General features: G+C 46.6%; 1 protein-coding gene across 6 annotated transcripts in view; it reads left to right on the top strand.

The window, feature by feature from the left end:
* ndrg4 (NDRG family member 4) overlaps positions 1–22,500 on the top strand; it is a 46,026-nt gene that overhangs the window by 2,722 nt on the left and 20,804 nt on the right. For 2 of the 6 annotated variants that reach the window (XM_068603950.1, XM_068603953.1), the window contains exons 2-5: positions 565–638; positions 17,170–17,260; positions 18,013–18,162; positions 20,265–20,303. In XM_068603950.1, the coding sequence (XP_068460051.1) occupies positions 565–638; positions 17,170–17,260; positions 18,013–18,162; positions 20,265–20,303 (354 nt within the window). Of the gene's footprint in view, positions 1–564; positions 639–17,169; positions 17,261–18,012; positions 18,163–20,264; positions 20,304–22,500 lie in introns of those variants that run through there. The other 4 variants (XM_068603954.1, XM_068603955.1, XM_068603952.1 and 1 more) reach the window with 3 other exon arrangements.

Genomic DNA, 22,500 nt, shown 5'->3' with positions numbered 1-22,500 from the left:
GTGTACAAGACTTTCTCTGTGTTTCTGGTTTTGGAAAAGCTCTTCTCGCAGCTCGGGGTCCCCCCCCCCCACCCCCACCCCCCAGTGGCATTCTCACCAGTGAAGGCTGGCATTGCAAGTGGGCCACCAGTAAACAGCAGTGTTGTTATCACCGTGTTTTGCATGCTGATTTTATTTCCTCTTGCTGGATGCGTCTGCTGGATCGCCGCTCTAATGAGCTCCCTGGTGTCTCTGGGGAATGGGACTACAGTTTTATTCATGTGGACTTTAGTCGGTGTGGTTCCACTTCTTTCTGGCCACGATAACAGTTGATGCAGCTTTAAAGGATTTGTTATTGGTCCAATAACTAGATTAGCATCAATCACGCAACAGCCTTCTGTTGAATGTTAACCTTCAGTTTCCACAGGATCCTCTTCATCTCTACCTAATGATACCTTCTGTCTGCTCTGTGTGCTTTCACTGCATGGAGTCTGCTGACATAATTCTGTGAATCATGTTAACACCTGCAATGCACCAGCACCAGTACAGTAGACCTTGTCTCTTGTATTTCTATACCACTGCTAGATGGGGCCTGGATTGTTTTGGAACGTCCCTCCCAAGGCTGGCTGCATGGTTCCACAGAGCCTCCTGCAGACCATGTACGTAGGACCTGAGGTCCCTCCTTTATCCAGCCTGTACCTACCGACATACCCGTCATCTTTGGCATTTTCCGTCCGTCCGTTCCATTCTGTCAATCAGTCCGTCTCCTGTTGCACATGTTCATTCTGCAGCGGGGAAAAGCCCATCGATCCGACCAGAGTTCATCTTCGTCTAGTTGTTGAACAGACATGCAGCATGACGAGTCCGTCTCACAAACATCTCTCTAGAAATCATTTCTTCATCGTAACATCCTGGAACAGATGCTGTGGATCCAGCTGAGAGCGAAGCCAGGCGGAGAACCGGAAGATCCCTCAGCAGCTGTTGGTGCCGACCTGATCCAGGTGTCACGCTGTGAGCGAGGCTCTTCCAGCTCCAGCGTCTGCTCATCTTTTAGCCTTTTACGGTTTTACATGAGACACAGACGCCACAGACAATGAAGACTTTAAATCAGCTTCTGCAAACCTTTAGAGCTCATTGGCTCATTCATAGTGAATACAGTTCAGTTTGTCTGGTGCTCACCATATTAATATCACTGCTTGAATAACAGTTGGAGCGTGTAAGAAATGACAATGAATGCATTATAAGGTAAAAAATGTCCTCATGCTCTTTTTCCCTGAAACCAGCAGCCAATGCCCTTCACTAGTTATAGTGTGTAAAATGCTAATTATAATAACTATCACATAATGATATTATGAAGCATTCATGTATGAGCAACAGTCTCACGTGTCACTGATGTGTCACTGATGTGTCACTGATGTGTCACTGATGTGTCACTCATGTGTCACTGATGTGTCACTGATGTGTCACTGATGTGTCACTGATGTGTCACTCATGTGTCACTGATGTGTCACTGATGTGTCACTCATGTGTCACTCATGTGTCACTGATGTGTCACTGATGTGTCACTGATGTGTCACTCATGTGTCACTCATGTGTCACTCATGTGTCACTGATGTGTCACTCATGTGTCACTGATGTGTCACTCATGTGTCACTCATGTGTCACTGATGTGTCACTTATGTGTCACTGATGTGTCACTCATGTGTCACTCATGTGTCACTGATGTGTCACTCATGTGTCACTGATGTGTCACTTATGTGTCACTGATGTGTCACTTATGTGTCACTTATGTGTCACTGATGTGTCACTGATGTGTCACTCATGTGTCACTGATGTGTCACTGATGTGTCACTGATGTGTCACTGATGTGTCACTCATGTGTCACTCATGTGTCACTCATGTGTCACTCATGTGTCACTGATGTGTCACTTATGTGTCACTCATGTGTCACTGATGTGTCACTGATGTGTCACTGATGTGTCACTGATGTGTCACTCATGTGTCACTCATGTGTCACTCATGTGTCACTGATGTGTCACTGATGTGTCACTGATGTGTCACTCATGTGTCACTCATGTGTCACTGATGTGTCACTGATGTGTCACTGATGTGTCACTGATGTGTCACTGATGTGTCACTGATGTGTCACTCATGTGTCACTGATGTGTCACTGATGTGTCACTGATGTGTCACTCATGTGTCACTGATGTGTCACTCATGTGTCACTCATGTGTCACTCATGTGTCACTGATGTGTCACTCATGTGTCACTGATGTGTCACTCATGTGTCACTCATGTGTCACTCATGTGTCACTCATGTGTCACTCATGTCTCAAAGGTTACAAAAGCTAGTTATGAGACCTTGTTGTTTTGTCACATGTTATGTTTTTGGACTCTTGTGACACTCTTGTGAGTTTATGTTGATGATGGCATCATCTACCATTATTAATGTGCACAGGAAATCAAAGCAAGAGAAGAAGTGTGTTTCTTTCATCGCCAGCTGTTCCGTACTACAGACATTAGAGCTGTAGCATTAGCATTAGCTTTGGGACGTGTGTAGTCACACTTTTTTATTTACTTGGTTTAAAGAGTGGCTGCATTGATTCAGATGAATGCATGGTAACGTTTGATTTGACATTATTTAGATTTTGTTGTGTAACTTCCACAGAGTGGGAACATGAACTCTGGCGTCTGGGTTCATCATCTCATCCGTCGTCCCGCAGCAGCGTCTGAATGAAGCGCTGCTTCAGGCAGCAGTTTGATTCAGCAGCGGCAGGTCGGCGCGATGAGGGCGGAGCCTCTCAACGCTGATTGGCTGACATCACACACATTTTTTGGCAGAGTTTAAAAATTTCAAACTGCCCAAATTTGTGCCTCTTCAAACGTGTCATAAACGCCGCCCGGGGGAAAATCCACTTTTTTGCAACCATCCTCGTCTGTGCATTGACTTTACATGTGCCAATTGTACTCGCGCGTCCATTTTGCAACGCTTTTGGTGTGAACGCAGCGTTACATCAACCTGTTTCCAAGGCGACACACCATCGTCACCCGAGCATTGGACCAAGACTTCTGGAACTCTCGAGGTTCAGGTCCTCCACAACAAAACGATGGTGGACGTGAAACCAGGAGACATGGAGCAGAACAGCAACACTCTCAATGTGCTATCTATCAGCGCCGCCATCACCTTTGAAATGCCAGCCTGGGTGATCGTGTGAGTCACTCTGGAGGGAACTGCATGTTCCACACGTCGCTGCAGGGATCACACGCGTGTTCTGGAGCGTCAGTGTGGACGCAATGAGGTTCATCTTCAACTCAAGAACAAGTAGTTTATCTGTGGTAGTGATCAGCCGGCTAAACGTGCATCAACGTGAACAGAAATAGTAGCCTGGCGAGGATCATAATCCATCCAACTAATAATAATAATAATAATAATAATAATAATAATAATAATAACGTGTTAACTCATACAGCACTTTTCACAGTACACAAAGAGGCTTTACAGAATAGACAATGACAGACGCAACAGAACACAAACGAGAAGACAAGAGCAAACAAAAACAAAGAATATTTAAGGTAATGAGGAGTAAACAGAAGAGGCTGCGTGGGCCGGAGGACAGGTGCAGAGGTCACAGGTGAGAGCAGGTTGGACGAGGACTTGAATGATGGGAGGGTGGAGCCTGACGGATGTGGAGGGAAGAGTGATCCAGACGGGTGCAGCAGCTGAGAAGACCCTGGTGTACTGGTGTACTGGTGTCTGGTGTACTGGTGTCTGGTGTACTGGTGTCTGGTGTACTGGTGTCTGGTGTCTGGTGTCTGGTGTACTGGTGTACTGGTGTCTGGTGTACTGGTGTCTGGTGTACTGGTGTCTGGTGTACTGGTGTACTGGTGTACTGGTGTCTGGTCTCTGGTGTACTGGTGTCTGGTGTACTGGTGTCTGGTGTACTGGTGTCTGGTGTACTGGTGTACTGGTGTCTGGTGTACTGGTGTACTGGTGTACTGGTGTCTGGTGTACTGGTGTCTGGTGTACTGGTGTACTGGTGTCTAGTGTACTGGTGTCTGTGCATGTGCACAGACACCAGTACACTACATATTGCATATTGCGTAATGTGTAATACTTGTGTGTTTTTTACAACCGTGTGGCATCAACGCGTCGTGTCGTCGTGTTCCTCTGCAGCTCCACAGATATTTATGCTCTGACCTGTTCCAGTGAACTGTGTGAAGCTCAGGACACCTTTCATCCCTCGGCTCCACCGAGCTTTGCTCCTCGACATCACCCCCGCCGTGCTGCCGGCAGACACACACCGTCCGCCCGTCTGCGCTGCTGGCATCGAGCCCGCGGCCTTGTGGGCGGAGCTCAGGAGCTCGCCCGCCAGAAGGGACATCGGTTGCATGAACTAACTAGCATGACTGTTCCGTTCAGCCTGAGCCAAGTAGAGATCCTTCCTGTGGGCCGGAGGCTGAGACGCTGTGCGGCTAGCAGCCTTAGCATGGCGGGAGACGAGAGGTCACCGCTTCAACACCTCCGCACGACACCGATGATCAGTGATGCGTGTTCTTTACACACTGGGTGAGAGCTTCATATTGTTTTGATCAGTAAGAGTCAATACGAAGGCAGAGCTGTGACTCAGTGAGCAGGACTCCATCAGGGTCCAGTCAGCTCTGAGCTGCTGAACAGTTCAATGTTTTTCAGCCTTTATTGAGCCGCGGCACCAACAGCCAACGGAGTTCCAAGCTGTCACGTTGTAGCATGATGCAGCAGGCATGAAGGGTCATTACAGCGCCCCCCGCTGGCATGGAAGAGTAGCTCATGACTCATTACAGCGTCACACGCTCAACAATGGAACATGATCTTCAGCAACAAAATAGTATTTTTTTCGGCCAAAGAAAATGATGCGCTGGTTGATAATCACTGGACGAGAGCTCTGCTCAGGACTCTAGTCCAGTTCTACCACAAGAAGCTGAGCGGCTTTCTACATGAACCTGGCTTTAGGAGAAGGTCTGAGCTGCAGTTCTACTTCTACTGAAGTCAAACTACTGCAGAAGAGTTGTTGTCAAGAGACGTTACATAAATGTTGGAGCATCGTGACGTCTGCACACAAACACTTCATCATGTGGAGTGAAGGATGGAGCTCAGGAGGCCAGAGGCAGATCACAGATGGATGGATGGATGATAGATGGATAAATAGAAAGGTGGATGGATGGATGGATGGGATGATAGATGGATAAATAGAAAGGTGGATGGATGGATGGATGGATGGATGGATGGATGGATGGATGGATGGATGGATGGATGGATGGGTGGATGGATGGGATGATAGATAGATGGATGGATATTTAGATGGATGGAAATATGGATAAATAGAAAGATGGATGGATATTTAGATGTATGGATGGATGATAGATGGATGGATGATAGATGGATGGGTGGATATTTAGATGGATGGATGGATGGATATATAGATAATGGATGGATGGATGATAGATGGATGGATGAATCTGTTGCAGGTTTCCAGCATCAGCACCTCACATCGTCAGCTCTGTCTGGTCTCCTTACAGATGAATGAGTGAGGCCAGTAAACACTAAACACTGACGTCTCTTCAACGCTCTCTCTCTCTCTCTCTCTCTCTCTCTCTCTCTCTCTCTCTCTCTCTCTCTCTCTCTCTCTCTGTCTCTCTCTGTCTCTCTCTCTCTCTCTCTCTCCCTCTCTCTCTCTCTCTCTCTCTCTCTCTCTCTCTCTCTCTCTCTCTCTCTCTCTCTCTCTCTCTCTCTTCCTTTGAGGTTCTCCGTCAGAGATCAGTTCAGTTCTACTAGAACTTGTTCTGGAACGTATCCAGATGTTCAACTCCACTTTTAGTGGTTTTATACAAACAAATATTACATGTGAAATAACTAAAATTCACTTTTGAAAGAAGAAACACTTTTTAATAAAGTTATTATTAGAAACCTGTACTTGTAGTTTTTGGCGCCCCCTGTGGACAAACGTGTCTCTGAGCACCGGACTCCCTTTAGAGAACCCTCTGACGTCAGCAGTTGTTGTGTTGTTGTGTTGTGTTGTTAGTGTTGTTGTGTTGTTCTTCTTGTGTTGTTGTGTTGTTGTGTTGTGTTGTTAGTGTTGTTGTGTTGTTGTGTTGTTCTTCTTGTGTTGTGGTGTGTTGTTGTTGTGGTGTGTTGTTGTGTTGTTAGTGTTGTTGTTGTGTTGTGTTGTTGTTGTGGTGTTGTTGTGTTGTGGTGTTGTTAGTGTTGTTGTGTTGTGTTGTTGTGGTGTTGTGTTGTGTTGTTGTTGTGGTGTTGTGTTGTTAGTGTTGTTGTGTTGTTGTGTTGTTGTGTTGTTGTTGTGTTGTGGTGTTGTGGTGTTGTTGTGTTGTTAGTGTTGTTAGTGTTGTTGTGTTGTTGTTGTGGTGTTGTTGTGTTGTGGTGTTGTTGTGGTGTTGTGGTGTTGTTGTGGTGTTGTTGTGTTGTGTTGTGTTGTTGTTGTGGTGTTGTGTTGTTAGTGTTGTTGTGTTGTTAGTGTTGTTGTGTTGTTGTTGTGTTGTGGTGTTGTTGTGTTGTTGTGTTGTGGTGTTGTTGTTAGTGTTGTTGTGTTGTTAGTGTTGTTGTGTTGTTGTGTTGTTAGTGTTGTGGTGTTGTTGTGTTGTTGTGTTGTTAGTGTTGTTGTGTTGTTGTTGTGTTGTGGTGTTGTTGTTAGTGTTGTTGTGTTGTTGTTGTGTTGTGTTGTTGTTGTGGTGTTGTGTTGTTGTTGTGGTGTTGTGTTGTTAGTGTTGTTGTGATGTTGTTGTGTTGTGGTGTTGTTGTTAGTGTTGTTGTGTTGTTGTTGTGTTGTGGTGTTGTTGTGTTGTTGTTGTGTTGTGGTGTTGTGGTGTTGTTGTGTTGTGTTGTGTTGTTGTTGTGGTGTTGTGTTGTTAGTGTTGTTGTGGTGTTGTTGTGTTGTGGTGTTGTTGTTAGTGTTGTTGTGTTGTTGTTGTGTTGTGGTGTTGTTGTGTTGTGGTGTTGTGGTGTTGTTGTGTTGTGTTGTGTTGTTGTTGTGGTGTTGTGTTGTTAGTGTTGTTGTGTTGTTAGTGTTGTTGTGTTGTTTGTGTTGTTAGTGTTGTGGTGTTGTTGTGTTGTGGTGTTGTTGTGTTGTTGTGTTGTTGTGTTGTTGTTGTGTTGTGGTGTTGTGGTGTTGTTGTGTTGTGGTGTTGATCAGATGGAGGTTGTTGAGGCCTGTCACCACGGTCAGCCCATCTCCTGCAGGTGTGTGTGTGGACAGGTGAACCAGGAGGGAGAGAAAGGGGAAGCCACGCCCACAGGAAGTGATAGAGGCGATGGGGAGGACTGGAAGCACAGGCGGACAGAGACACAGAAACACTGGGAAGACCAAGCTGGACGGTCCAAGCTGATCCAGAACACTGAGCAGAGGACAGACCCGGGCCTGGAGCCGGTTCTGGTGGACACCAGACGGGTGGAGCCTCTCTGCAGGTCGGCAACGGAGGCAGGACCGCTCTAGAGGCCGGGCCGAACCCAGAAGAACAGGACCTCTGAGATGAGACCCGACACAGACCTCTGTTGTCAGCGACACCTGAGACGATCACATTGAGCTGACACGTTGATCCAGAGCGACTCTTCTTCTACAACGTAGACACAGCAGCGGGACTCAAACCACCGACCCTCTGATGTACAGAAGGACACAACCAACCGCTGAGGAGGGGCTGTGGTATGGAAGCAGATGTCTGGAGATCACGGCGGAGCAGCCGGGGACCTGGTGGCCTTCTGTCTTATGCCTCTTGTCTCTGTCTCTTGTCTCTCTGCCTCTTGTCTCTCTGTCTCTTGTCTCTCTGCCTCTTGTCTCTCTGCCTCTTGTCTCTCTGTCTCTTGTCTCTCTGTCTCTTGTCTCTCTGCCTCTTGTCTCTGCCTCTTGTCTCTTTGCCTCTTGTCTCTCTGCCTCTTGTCTCTCTGCCTCTTGTCTCTCTGCCTCTTGTCTCTCTGCCTCTTGTCTCTCTGTCTCTTGTCTCTCTGCCTCTTGTCTCTCTGTCTCTTGTCTCTCTGTCTCTTGTCTCTCTGCCTCTTGTCTCTCTGTCTCTTGTCTCTCTGCCTCTTGTCTCTCTGCCTCTTGTCTCTCTGCCTCTTGTCTCTTTGTCTCTTGTCTCTCTGCCTCTTGTCTCTCTGCCTCTTGTCTCTCTGCCTCTCTGCTGGTCCTAGTTTCCAGGCATTGATCCTGTGATTGTCCATCAGACCGGGCGTTTCCCCTCCAGGCGGCTGTGCAATAGATTTCCTGTCTGGCGGCTCTGAGCTCTTCGGTGTTCCTGCTCGCCCTCCATGAGCTGTGGTGGTCATCATGGAATCATGTCTGAAAGCATGACTTCAGTAGAGGACATGTGGGGCAGGAAGTACAGCCTCACGTGGTATTATTGAGGTGTTATTTATGCTAATTATGTATTCTCGTGAAGCACGTCTACGCTGTAAGCTCCGAGCTAGAGACTCACACATGAAGAAAGAAGAGAATGATGAGATGAGAATATCCAAATGTTCTCGCATTAAACCCAGAGCTTCAAAAACAACCTTCATTGACCACGAAGCCACGAAGCTGCAGTACACGACAGACTTGAGTCATCTCAAAGTGATGAGCGGTCCTCCTCTAAAGCATCAGCGTCAGAGGGTTTTAGTGATCACCTGATGCTGATCACCAGGCCGGTCCTGATGCTGATCACCGGGCCGGTCCTGATGCTGATCACCGGGCCGGTCCTGATGCTGATCACCTGGCCGGTCCTGATGCTGATCACCGGGCCGGTCCTGATGCTGATCACCGGGCCGGTCCTGATGCTGATCACCGGGCCTGATGCTGATCACCGGGCCGGTCCTGATGCTGATCACCGGGCCGGTCCTGATGCTGATCACCGGGCCGGTCCTGATGCTGATCACCGGGCCGGTCCTGATGCTGATCAATGTCACTCCCTTCAGTCCGTCCCCACAGCTTTGATGAGCAACAAGCAAAGACAATCCAGATGGAGTCTGATCACCTGATATGAACTGAAGGAGGAACATGAAGCAAAGAGAAGAGGTTACTCTGGTGCGACTGAGAGGAGGAACTGAGCAAGATGTCCGTGCCAATAGAGAACAAAGGAGGACAGAATGAGTAGTTTAAACCAGGAGGGCAATAATGTCAGCGCTCTGATTTAACACAGCAGCAATGCAGTGGCAGTATTTAATACCTGATGCTAGCTCTCTGGTTTAATAACAATGCAGTGGCAGTATTCATACCTGATGCTAGCTCTCTGGTTTAATAACAATGCAGTGGCAGTATTCAGACATGATGCTAGCTCTCTGGTTTAATAGCAGTGCAGTGGCAGTATTCATACCTGATGCTAGCTCTGGTTTAATAACAATGCAGTGGCAGTATTCAGACATGATGCTAGCTCTCTGGTTTAATAGCAGTGCAGTGGCAGTATTCAGACATGAGGCTCTCTGGTTTAATAACAATGCAGTGGCAGTATTCAGACATGATGCTAGCTCTGGTTTAATAGCAATGCAGTGGCAGTATTCATACCTGATGCTAGCTCTCTGGTTTAATAACAATGCAGTGGCAGTATTCAGACATGAGGCTCTCTGGTTTAATAACAATGCAGTGGCAGTATTCAGACATGATGCTAGCTCTCTGGTTTAATAACAATGCAGTGGCAGTATTCAGACATGATGCTCTCTGGTTTAATAGCAATGCAGTGGCAGTATTCAGACATGAGGCTCTCTGGTTTAATAACAATGCAGTGGCAGTATTCAGACATGATGCTAGCTCTGGTTTAATAGCAATGCAGTGGCAGTATTCAGACATGATGCTAGCTCTGGTTTAATAGCAATGCAGTGGCAGTATTCATACCTGATGCTAGCTCTGGTTTAATAACAATGCAGTGGCAGTATTCAGACATGATGCTAGCTCTGGTTTAATAGCAATGCAGTGGCAGTATCTAGACATGATGCTAGCTCTGGTTTAATAGCAATGCAGTGGCAGTATTCAGACATGATGCTAGCTCTGGTTTAATAACAATGCAGTGGCAGTATTCAGACATGATGCTAGCTCTGGTTTAATAGCAATGCAGTGGCAGTATTCATACCTGATGCTAGCTCTCTGGTTTAATAACAATGCAGTGGCAGTATTCAGACATGAGGCTCTCTGGTTTAATAACAATGCAGTGGCAGTATTCAGACATGAGGCTCTCTGGTTTAATAACAATGCAGTGGCAGTATTCAGACATGATGCTAGCTCTGGTTTAATAACAATGCAGTGGCAGTATTCAGACATGATGCTAGCTCTGGTTTAATAGCAATGCAGTGGCAGTATTCATACCTGATGCTAGCTCTGGTTTAATAACAATGCAGTGGCAGTATTCAGACATGATGCTAGCTCTGGTTTAATAGCAATGCAGTGGCAGTATTCAGACATGATGCTAGCTCTGGTTTAATAGCAATGCAGTGGCAGTATTCAGACATGATGCTAGCTCTGGTTTAATAGCAATGCAGTGGCAGTATTCAGACATGATGCTAGCTCTGGTTTAATAGCAATGCAGTGGCAGTATTCAGACATGAGGCTCTCTGGTTTAATAACAATGCAGTGGCAGTATTCAGACATGATGCTAGCTCTGGTTTAATAACAATGCAGTGGCAGTATTCAGACATGATGCTAGCTCTGGTTTAATAGCAATGCAGTGGCAGTATTCAGACATGAGGCTCTCTGCTAGTATGCAATGTGATAGTTGTCAACAGTAGGAAGCAGACGAAGCTCACGTGAAAACACAGAAGATGTGTAATCCTGACGTGTCGTCTCTTAAGATGGTGGGAAAACAACCAAAGTGAAAAAGCAGCGAGGAGAAGAGGCTCAGTGGGACTGAGCTGGGTTGTCATAGCAACCCTTTCTGGGCAGAAGGAAAAGAAAGGAGTGAAGGAGTGAAGGAAAGGGAAGAGGACAGCTCTGTTTTGTTCTCCTCGACAAACTGCAGAGAAAACTGTTTTCTCCCCAAAGTAGAAAAGAAGGAGCTCTTGTTCTGAGTGAGAAATCTTTTCTCTCTCTTTGGCAGAGTTCCTCCATGAGGAGAGAAACCCTAAATATCTCCTCACCAGGACACTGTGGCTGAAGACAGAGAAACCCTAAATATCTCCTCACCAGGACACTGTGGCTGAAGACAGAGAAACCCTAAATATCTCCTCACCAGGACACTGTGGCTGAAGACAGAGAAACCCTAAATATCTCCTCACCAGGACACTGTGGCTGAGGACAGAGAAACCCTAAATATCTCCTCACCAGGACACTGTGGCTGAGGACAGAGAAACCCTAAATATCTCCTCACCAGGACACTGTGGCTGAGGAGGACAGAGAAACCCTAAATATCTCCTCACCAGGACACTGTGGCTGAGGACAGAGAAACCCTAAATATCTCCTCACCAGGACACTGTGGCTGAGGAGGACAGGCTTTGAAGCTGGTCCTCCATGTGGAGAGCAGACTGACGGCCTCATGCTCAAGGCTCAGTTCATCAGATACAACGTTCATCAGGTGACGCATGCCGACATGCTGGATGGAGGATGTGAACAATATGTGTAACCAGGTTGTGTATTCAGAGTGCAGCTCTCCACCCGGTGGTCTGCTGAATCGCATGAATACATCACAGTCTAGACAGCAATGCTGGTAAAACGCTTTATTCAAACTCCTCAACAAGTATTTGGAAGCAGGCAAAGGGCTTGAAGTCGTTGTGTAAGATACGTCGTACGATCTTAAAATAAACTCACCAAGCTACCGCTTAGCATCAATGTACTCAGCAATGTTTGTACTGCAAGTTCCATCAACAGTTAGCTGTTAGCCGTTAGCCAACACGCCGTATGAAACAGTAAAAGTCAACTAACTGTGTTTCAGTTAGTTAACTGAGTAGCGCTCAGCTGGGCTAGGAGTTAGCTAGGAGTTAGCTAGGAGTCAGCTAGGAGTCAGCTAGGAGTCAGTTAAGAGTCAGTTAGGAGTTAGCTAGGAGTTAGCTAGGAGTCAGCTAGGAGTTAGCTAGGAGTCAGCCAGGAGTCAGCTAGGAGTCAGCTAGGAGTTAGCTAGGAGTCAGTTAGGAGTTAGCTAGGAGTTAACTAGGAGTCAGCTAGGAGTCCGCTAGGAGTCCACTAGGAGTCAGCTAGGAGTTAGCTAGGAGTCAGCTAGGAGTGAGTTAGGAGTCAGTTAGGAGTCAGTTAGGAGTCAGCTAGGAGTCAGTTAGGAGTTAGCTAGGACTTAGCGAGGAGTTAGCTATGAGTCAGTTAGGAGTCAGCTAGGAGTCAGCTAGGAGTCAGCTAGGAGTCAGTTAGGAGTTAGCTAGGACTTAGCGAGGAGTTAGCTATGAGTCAGTTAGGAGTCAGTTAGGAGTCAGCTAGGAGTCAGTTAGGAGTCAGCTAAGAGTTAGCTAGGACTTAGCGAGGAGTTAGCTATGAGTCAGTTAGGAGTCAGCTAGGAGTCAGCTAGGAGTCAGCTAGGCGTTAGCTATGACATACTCTTTCTAAACTATGTTTTATATATTAATAAGAGCATAAAGAGCAGAAGTTAGGACTCAAAGCATGAAGCCTCGCTCTCCTCCAGCGGCGTCACAACGACAAATATAGACGCTGTAATGCAACGAATTGATTCCACAAGCAGCTGTCTTACATAAGCACGACAGAGAGAGGGATGAGAGGTGGAATGAGGATAGAAGATGGGAGGACGAGAGAGAGAGAGGGAGAGAGAGAGAGAAAGAGAGAGAGAGAGAGAGAGAGAGAGAGAGAGAGAGAGACAGAGAGAGAGAGAGAGAGAGAGAGAGAGAGAGAGAGAGAGAGAGTCACAAAACACATTAAAATATTAAAAGAGGCTGAAGACAGGAGAGGTTGTGTCGGGATAAGAGTTTGGAACAAAATAAACTGTCAAACATTGGTGACAAACTTGGGAAAGCAGAGAAACAATAGAACCCGAGAGGAGAGGAAGGAGAATAACACATTCATTCCCTCACACACTGTGGTATTCATCACTTCACAGTCCACTGTTTCAACGTCCTTCTGGATCCAGGAATCTAGTTCATGACGCGACGACACTAAAAACTGCTTTTCTCATCCTCAAGTACCAGGATGTAGGGACAGTGTGAGCACTGTGTGTGAGACGTTGTGTGTTGTGTAGCTTCCAGCGTGAGCACATGAACGAGGTCACTGCTGGAGGAGCAGATCTGACCTTGATATGAAAATCCATCAGCACTTCAAAGGCCCCAAATAAATACAGAATACATGATCTAAAACCTCTTTTCCTGCTAACTCGTAGGGTTCTACAGATGTCAGGTTGTGTGCAGCGAGCTTCAGGTCATGGAAACTCGAGGTGGAGGAGGTCCTCAGTCTGCAGAGGTCCAGCTTCAGGAGAGAAAATGTAGAGAAACCCCTCCTGGTGGATGCAGATGGTTCTGGAGGCCAGATCATAAAGCGATGGAAGGAGTTATGTAAGAAATCAAAGGAGGGGAAACGGGATGGATGGAGGTGAAGTCAAGATGGAATCCTGTAGGTTCTTGTTCCTTCAGTTCTGTTGAAAGGTTCTGGCTCGTTGCTCTGCTGTGTTGTGTCTCGTGGGCGGCGTTTCCTGGATTATCTCTGAATGAAGTTCAGTGTGTAGGTGTCTCTCTCTCTCTCTCTCTCTCTCTCTCTCTCTCTCTCTCTCTCTCTCTCTCTCCCTCCCTCCTTCATCCTCCTGGCTGCTCTAGTTTCTCATATCCAGCTTGTGAGGGTTGCAGACAGTCTGATGAACGTTGGGTTTCTCTGACAGTCTGGAGGCTCTGCTGCCTGCAGCCCCGTCCGTCACCACCAGAGGGCGCTCTGCTGTGGTGAGGCTGTGTGGGTTCAGTCCACAGAACAAACTGCAGCAAAGGGCGTCGATCACATGCTTTCATGGTCTCGCTATGACTTCACCAGCAGAGCAGCAGCTGTAAAGAGGAGCAGGTTTTGTCTCTCGTCTCCTCGTGGATCCAGTCCAGCGCCTCAGAAAGGTCACACTGACTCCACCAGTTTAATGAACTGGTCACACTGGGAGGGGGAAGAGGGTGAGGAGGGGGAGGAGGGGTAGGAGAGGAGAAGAGGAGGAGAGGAGGAGAGGAGGAGAACAAGGTTTGAATGTCTGCTGGTGATCTGGTTGATGTCACATTCCAGTTCCTGATGTTCCTCCACAGACTCGTCTGCATGAAACGATGCAGCTCACTGAGACAAGAGTCTCTGTCTGTGCTCACGAAGACACAAAGACTCAAAGACTCAAAGACACAAAGACACAAAGACTCAAAGACTCAAAGACACAAAGTCACTAAGACACAAAGTCACTAAGACACAAAGACACAAAGACACAAAGACTCAAAGACACAAAGACTCAAAGACACAAAGTCACTAAGACACAAAGTCACTAAGACACAAAGACACAAAGACTCAAAGACTCAAAGACACAAAGTCACTAAGACACAAAGTCACTAAGACACAAAGACTCAAAGACTCAAAGACACAAAGACTCAAAGACACAACGACTCAAAGACACAAAGACACAAAGTCACTAAGACACAAAGACTCAAACACTCAAACACTCAAAGACACAAAGTCACAAAGACACAAAGTCACTAAGACACAAAGTCACAAAGACACAAAGACTCAAAGACACAAAGTCACAAAGAAAGTCACAAAGACTCAAAGACACTAAGACACAAAGTCACTTTGTATCTTGTGTCTTGTATCTTGTAGCTTGTATCTCTCTCTCTCACACACACACACACACACACACACTTCATCAGCTGCTTGGAGCGCCTCTCGCTGGCATCTGGGCTCTGTCTCTTTTAGATGTCAGATAAAAAAAAACGACAGTGTTGATGTGTGTGTTGATGTGTGTGTTGATGTGTGTGTGTGTGTGTGTGTGTGTTGATGTGTGTGTGTGTGTGTGTGTGTGTGTGTGTGTGTGTGTGTGTGTGTGTGTGTTGAAGATGTTGTAAACCTGACAGATTGGGGTCAGTTACATCATCAGCCACATCTGGAAATGTAGAGTGTTATTTTATGCAAACAACAACAACAACAACAACAACAACAACAACAACAACGACTGTAAATGTGCCACTTTGACCCCGGTGATTTAAAGTGTTGTGCTGCAGCAGTGTTACACTAACACACATTGTGTGTCGATGTGTCACAATGTATCTGTGTCCAGTGTATTATGGCTGTGTGTGCGTGTGCGCGCGTGTGTGTGCGTGTGTGTGCGTGTGTGTGCGTGTGTGTGTGTGCCCTCAGACATGAAGGCCAGTTGCATCACGGCCTCAGTGCTCCATGGTGTCGTCTTCATGTGTGTGAACTTCTTTCTCTGTAGAATCTCAGGAGCTTCTCTGGTCTTTGTGTGTGAAACCAGAACTTCACTAAACTGTCAAGCTCCATGTTGAGTTTCCCTCTGTGGGGGATCAGTGTGTGTTGGACAGGAGGAGCCTCTGTTTGTGTAGCGCCACCTGTTGGCTGCTGAAAACAGAACAATCTGACACACAATGAGGACAGACACACAAGGAGGACGGACACACAAGGAGGACGGACACACAATGAGGACAGACACGCAATGAGGACAGACACACAATGAGGACAGACACACAATAAGGACAGACACGCAATGAGGACAGACACACAATGAGGACAGACACGTAATGAGGACAGACACACAATGAGGACAGACACACAATGAGGACAGACACGCAATGAGGACAGACATGCAATGAGGACAGACACACAATGAGGACAGACACACAACCTCACAGCGTGCTCCTCACATAACAACCCATCACACCACTGCACTCTCGTCACTTTGGCATGTGTCAGTTGTCCATGTGTCATGTGACACTAATTACATGCACACGCCTCTAACGGCACGTCAGTGTTCACGGTTCATTACAATAACACAACAAACACACCTGCTGATATTGAGGGAATGTCCTGGTTGTGTAAAATGAGCACGCTTGTTACGTTGCAGACGCCACGTAGAAGCCGCAATGTAGTTATTATGTGACGTTACACAACCTGCAGTTTAGTGAGATATGTTAGCACAATAAAGCAACATAAAGGTTACGTAATGTTGCGTAATGTTGTGTAATGTTACATAATGTTGCGTAAAGTTGCGTAATGTTATGTAATGTTACGTAATGTTGCGTAATGTTACGTAATGTTGTGCAGTGTTACGCAATGTTGCGTAATGTTGTGCAATGTTACGTAATGTTGTGTAATGTTGTGTAATTTTATGTAATGTTGTGTAATGTGTAATGTTACGTAATGTTGTGTAATGTTACATGACATTACGTAATGTTGTGTAATGTTACGTAATGTTGTGTAATGTTACGTGACATTACGTAATGTTGTGTAATTTTACGTAATTTTACGTAAGGTTGTGTAATGTTGTGTAATGTTGTGTAATGTTACGTGACATTACGTAATGTTGTGTAATGTTACGTAATGTTGTGTAATTTTACGTAATTTTACGTAAGGTTGTGTAATGTTACGTCACGTTATGGTACATATTGGTATGTAACAATGTGAGTAGATTAATAAACGAGGCTGTATCACACAACACGTGCAGAGCTTGAGTCAGTGGTGGGTTTTAGTTCCCCATGTTTGAAGCGTTCAGCGCGCTCGCTCAGAGCAACGTGTCGCTCTGTAGTTCACGCAGCCTGACTTCCTGCTTCACTCGTAAAGCAACACGTCACCGAACGCAGCAAGAAGAAGAAGAAGAAGACTATCAGGATGTGAACCTGGTCAGAAGGTTCACAACGAAGTGTCTGCACATGTTCATGAGCAAGTAAATACAGTCAACACGTTTATTACTCCTCAAAGACGACGCACACATTGTCTCTTTACAACAAAACCTTTCTCTCCTGTAACTGTGTCCGTTTCTTCTCCCGGTGATGCTTCAGTGAATAACTTTTAGGTTTCTAATCCATCGTGACTGCGTCTCCAGTCAGTTGCTCATCTATCAGACGCTCAGATTCCTCCGTTCCGCTCCTCATCATCACTCAGCGAGTCCTTCATCACGTCACATGTGGATGAGTGAAACTTCCTCTCAAAGGAAGTGACGTCATCATGCAACATGCAGATGAATGTTGTTGTTTATGATGATGAAGTCAGAGTGTGACCTTAGTGTGTGTGTGTGTGTGTGTGTGTGTGTGTGTGTGTGTTGCCGTGGTTACTGCAGCTTGCTGTCCAGGATGGCGGGCATGAAGGAGCAGCAGTTCACGGAGGAGAAGCCTCTGCTGCCGGAGCAACGCGGCCTGGACGCCGACATGGTCAGTACACCGCTTACTCACCGACCAATCAGACGAGAGAGAGAAGAGAGGGAGAGAGAGGGGGAGAGAGAGAGAGAAGGAGGGAGAGAGAGAGAGAGAGAGAGAGAGAGAGAGAGAGAGAGAGAGAGAGAGAGAGAGAGAAAGAGAGAGAGAGAGAGAGAGAGAGAGAGAGAGAGAGAGAGAGAGAGATGCCATCAGGTTGAAAGCTGCTCAGCTCTCAGTGAGGAACCAGATCATGTGATGAGGAAGAGAAGACGTCTTCCTCTGTGTGTTAGTCGTGCTGAAGACGCTGTTATTGTTATTGTTATTGTTAATGTTAATGTTAAGGAGGCAGACAGAAATAATAAGTGATGCTGAGAATAGCATGAAAACGTATTGAACAGACCATAATGCTCCTGCTGGAGGAATCCCTGAGGGAACATGGCCGCCATGTCTGTGTTAATGCTTTGATGCTTCTTTCAGACTCCTGGAAAGTAAACGTTCAAAATGTGGTAGTTTATTGTGTTCTTTGTTCTTTGTGGATCAGCGTCTCCTCTCAAAGGTCACGACCTCTGTGGCCTCTGTGGCCTCTATGGCCTCTGTGGCCTCTGTGGCCTCTGTGGCCTCTGTGACCTCTGTGACCTCTGTGGCCTCTGTGACCTCTGTGACCTCTGTGACCTCTGTGGCCTCTGTGGTGAAGCTGCAGCTCTGCGTCCTGCAGAACGTGTCCGTGTTCCCCGTGGTTCCCATAACGTGTGTTTGTTGTTTCACAGCAGGATAAAGGACAGGAGGCCTCGGGGGGGCCGCCGCGCCCCGCCCCCCTTAGCCCCGCCCCTGCCCCCAGCCGCCCCGCTCACCGCTGGCATGTCATCGCGCGGCACTGGCTGCGCCAGACGCGCCGCCGGGCCAGCGGGTCGCTGCCGGTAACTACCAGAACCAAGAGAACCCGCAGAACACACAGAACCCTCAGAAGCTAACACACACACACGAGTAGAACCCTCTGAACCTAACACACACACACACACACAAGTAACACACACACACATTCCTCCTCCTCCCCATAAGCACCGTTGTGTTGCTCATAGTGTGTAACACTTCAACTTTGTGTAAAAAGCGTCGCTGCTGCGTTGACCTCCATCTTCAGTAATAATCCATCATATTAACATAATCCAGAGGACGCCAGCAGGAACATGCTGGATTGTATACAACAAGTCCAGCAACACAAACATCATGAGCTTCATTTATCAGCAGACTTTTTAATCTGCAGCCGCTACCGGACACTTTCCTAGAAAGATTCCCCGACTTGAGACTCAGACTTCATCAAGTCCTGAGCAGAGGAACTCCAGAGAATCCATCCCATAATCATTTCCCCAAAGAGATACAAGCCATGTAATGTCCTCCAGCGCCACCCACAGGCAGCTCTCCTGCTGCACACTGGACCAGGAGGGGGGGGGAGGACTGCCACCTGCTGGTCCGACACCGTCAGCACTAACATCTCCCCTGAAACTACTCATTTGCATGAACTCCTCAGGGCCGGGGGCTGCCCTTCACTTCTGGACCCTCACTATGACATCATCTCTATGACATCATCTCTATGACATCATCCATGTTGTCACATGACCTGAAGGGCAGCTTCAGGTGCTGTTGTCTCCAGATCTTTCTTTCTCTTCAGGTGTGTCCCTGGTCCTTCACACACCTTAACCCTCCACTGCTCCTGGTCACTTCCTGTGTGTCCTCTTTAATCCCGCCGTGTGCTTTTGGTTTTATTCCCAGAGATGATGTCATGAATAATGTTGTGTGCATGTTTAACAATCTGTTCTGCCGTCTAACCTCATGTGCATGTCCTGTTTCCTCTGGTGCAGATGTTCTGCTTCAGGGAAGCTGCAGAGCAGGAACACACTTTTACATGAGCATCATCTTTTCACTCATCATCTTCATCACTTTTTACTGATCCAGTCTCCCACATGCACCTCCATGTCTTCACTGTCTCTCTAGAATCACAGGTGTATTTAATGAGGTACATTTGTTTTTATAAAGGGCATTTAATAAGGGTAATTAATAAGGTGTATTTAATATGATGTTTTTAATAAAGGGTATTTAATAAGGGTTTTTTAATAAAGGATACTTAATAAAAGGTATTTAATAAAGGGTATTTAATAAAGGATATTTAATGTAGGGTATTTAATAAGGGTTTTTTAATAAGGGGTATTTAATAAGATGTTTTTCATAAGGGTATTTCATAAGGCCCTTCAGCAGTATCTTTGAATAAGTTCAAACCTCAGACTGTATGAAGGTGGACAGCATGAAGCCAGAGCCCCCTGCTGGCTGGCTGCAGTACAGCGCTCTAAGTCCCGCCTCCTGACAGGTGACAGGTGCACAAGCTGGTTACTGACGGAGGCTTTGAACCTGTTCCAGGAAGCAGCAGTAACTACGTTAGCCGAGGACTCTCATCCACGTGTTTAAAGACACCGTTAGCTCCTACTAGCCACAGCGCAGTAGCAGCTAGGTGGCTAACGCTAACCCATACCGTGGCTCCAAATGATGCTAAAACCTCAAAATGGCGCCACACACAGACGCGTCTTCCATCTATATTCACAGTCTGTGGAACATTGTGACCCACATGCTATCTGTTCATAATAATAATAATAATAATACATAATAATAATAATAATGTATAATAATAATAATAATAATATATAATAATATATACTAATAATAATGTATCATAATAATAATAATGTATAATAATAATAATAATAATAATAATAATAATAATAATAAGTCATAATGCCTCACATGAGGCTGGCCTGTCTGCTGACAGTCACATGACGCTCTGCTGCTGCTGAGAATCACTGTTTCTGTGTCGGTACGGACGTCCAGCGCCACCAGGATGCACCTGTAGTGTGTGTGTGTGTGTGTGTGTGTGTGTGTGTGTGTGTGTGTGTGTGTGTGTGTGTGTGTTTAGACTCACTCACCTCTTTCCTATTTTAATTTGCATTTTCCGTCTCTGCTTGTCTCTGTGCAGGAAAGCTGTGAACAGCTGATGCCGGTGGGGGATTGGAAGGTATGAGCCTGTGTGTGTGTGTGTGTGTGTGTGTGTGTGTGTGTGTGTGTGTGTGTGTGTGTGTGTGTGCGTGTGTGTGTGTGTCTGCGTGTGTGTGCGTGTGTGTGTGTGTGTGTGTGTGTGTGTGTGTGTGTGTGTGTGTGTGTGTGTGTGTGTGTGTCTGCGTGTGTCTCTCTCTCTCCTCCCTTTCTTCTATCCTTATCTTCGCAAGCTCGCCGTCTCTTCGTGGCGCTCTCGCTCTCGCTCTCTCTCTCTCTCTCTCTCTCTCTCTCTCTCTCTCTCTCTCTCTCTCTCTCTCTCCTCTCTCTCTCTCTCTCTCTCTCTCTCTCTCTCTCTCTCTCTCTCTCGCTCTCTCTCTCTGTCTCTCTCTCTCTCTCTCTGTCTTTCTCTCTCTCTCTCTCTCTCTCTCTCTCTCTCTCTCTCTCTCTCTCTCTCTCTCTCTCTGTCTCTCGGCCTCAGTGCAGAGCCTGCATGTTGTCCTCTCTCCTGCATCAAAGGGTTAGGAACAATAATTCTGATAGATGACACTTTATGATCAATAACAACCGATCAGAGACTCCTACCATGAGATTAACAGCTGTAGGAACTTCATTTGTACTGAGACACTTTGGAGCATTGAGCTCTGAAATGAACCTCATGTGTCATGTGTCAGTGTAGTGTGTCCTGTGGCTGCGTGAGGCAACACAACAACAACAGTCCAGTGTTCATGCTCCGTGTTCATGCTCCGTGTTCATGCTCCATGTTCATGCTCCATGTTCATGTTCATGCTCCGTGTTCATGCTCCGTGTTCATGCTCCATGTTCATGCTCCATGTTCATGTTCATGCTCCATGTTCATGCTCCTGTTCATGCTCCGTGTTCATGCTCCGTGTTCATGCTCCGTGTTCATGCTCCGTGTTCATGCTCCGTGTTCATGCTCCGTGTTCATGCTCCTGTTCATGCTCCATGTTCATGTTCATGCTCCGTGTTCATGCTCCGTGTTCATGCTCCGTGTTCATGCTCCGTGTTCATGCTCCGTGTTCATGCTCCGTGTTCATGCTCCATGTTCATGCTCCTGTTCATGCTCCATGTTCATGTTCATGCTCCATGTTCATGCTCCGTGTTCATGCTCCGTGTTCATGCTCCGTGTTCATGCTCCGTGTTCATGCTCCGTGTTCATGCTCCATGTTCATGCTCCATGTTCATGCTCCATGTTCATGTTCATGCTCCGTGTTCATGCTCCGTGTTCATGCTCCGTGTTCATGCTCCGTGTTCATGCTCCGTGTTCATGCTCCATGTTCATGCTCCATGTTCATGCTCCATGTTCATGTTCATGCTCCATGTTCATGCTCCGTGTTCATGCTCCGTGTTCATGCTCCGTGTTCATGCTCCGTGTTCATGCTCCGTGTTCATGCTCCGTGTTCATGCTCCATGTTCATGCTCCTGTTCATGCTCCATGTTCATGTTCATGCTCCATGTTCATGCTCCGTGTTCATGCTCCATGTTCATGCTCCGTGTTCATGCTCCATGTTCATGCTCCATGTTCATGCTCCATGTTCATGTTCGTGTTCATGCTCCGTGTTCATGCTCCGTGTTCATGCTCCGTGTTCATGCTCCGTGTTCATGCTCCGTGTTCATGCTCCGTGTTCATGTTCATGCTCCGTGTTCATGCTCCGTGTTCATGCTCCGTGTTCATGCTCCATGTTCGTGTTCATGCTCCGTGTTCATGCTCCATGTTCATGCTCCATGTTCATGCTAGAAGAATTGTAAAATGATGAGATTAATATGCTGCGTGAAATGTTGTAAAGGGCTGAGAGCCATCTATGACAGATAATGACAGAGAGCCAGGAGAACATCACCGTGAATGACACACAGACACACACACACAGACACACACACAGAGACACACACAGAGACACACACAGACACACACACAGTGTAGTACGGCCCGACGCGCAGTACTACTACAGTGTGGTAAAGTATACTGTAGTACTAGATCTTAAAAAAGAGCATAAACTACAGTGATCTGTGGCCGACGTAGCCAGGCTAAGCTAATAGCGCTCACACTTAGCTTCACTTCATCAATGTATGTTTCTCCTCACACGCACACTGAGAGCGTTACATATGAACTCAGTACTATTATTAATTATGTTATGACAATATTGTTACTGATATTGGATCAATTCAAAAGGCTGTGAGTTAGCAGCTACCTAGCAAAA

This window comes from Clinocottus analis, unplaced genomic scaffold (genome assembly GCF_023055335.1).
Source record: "Clinocottus analis isolate CAN_PGR_092001 unplaced genomic scaffold, fCliAna1.0.p SCAF_6, whole genome shotgun sequence".
Taxonomy (NCBI): Eukaryota; Metazoa; Chordata; class Actinopteri; order Perciformes; family Cottidae; genus Clinocottus; species Clinocottus analis.
This window is presented reverse-complemented; position numbering and strand designations above follow the sequence as displayed.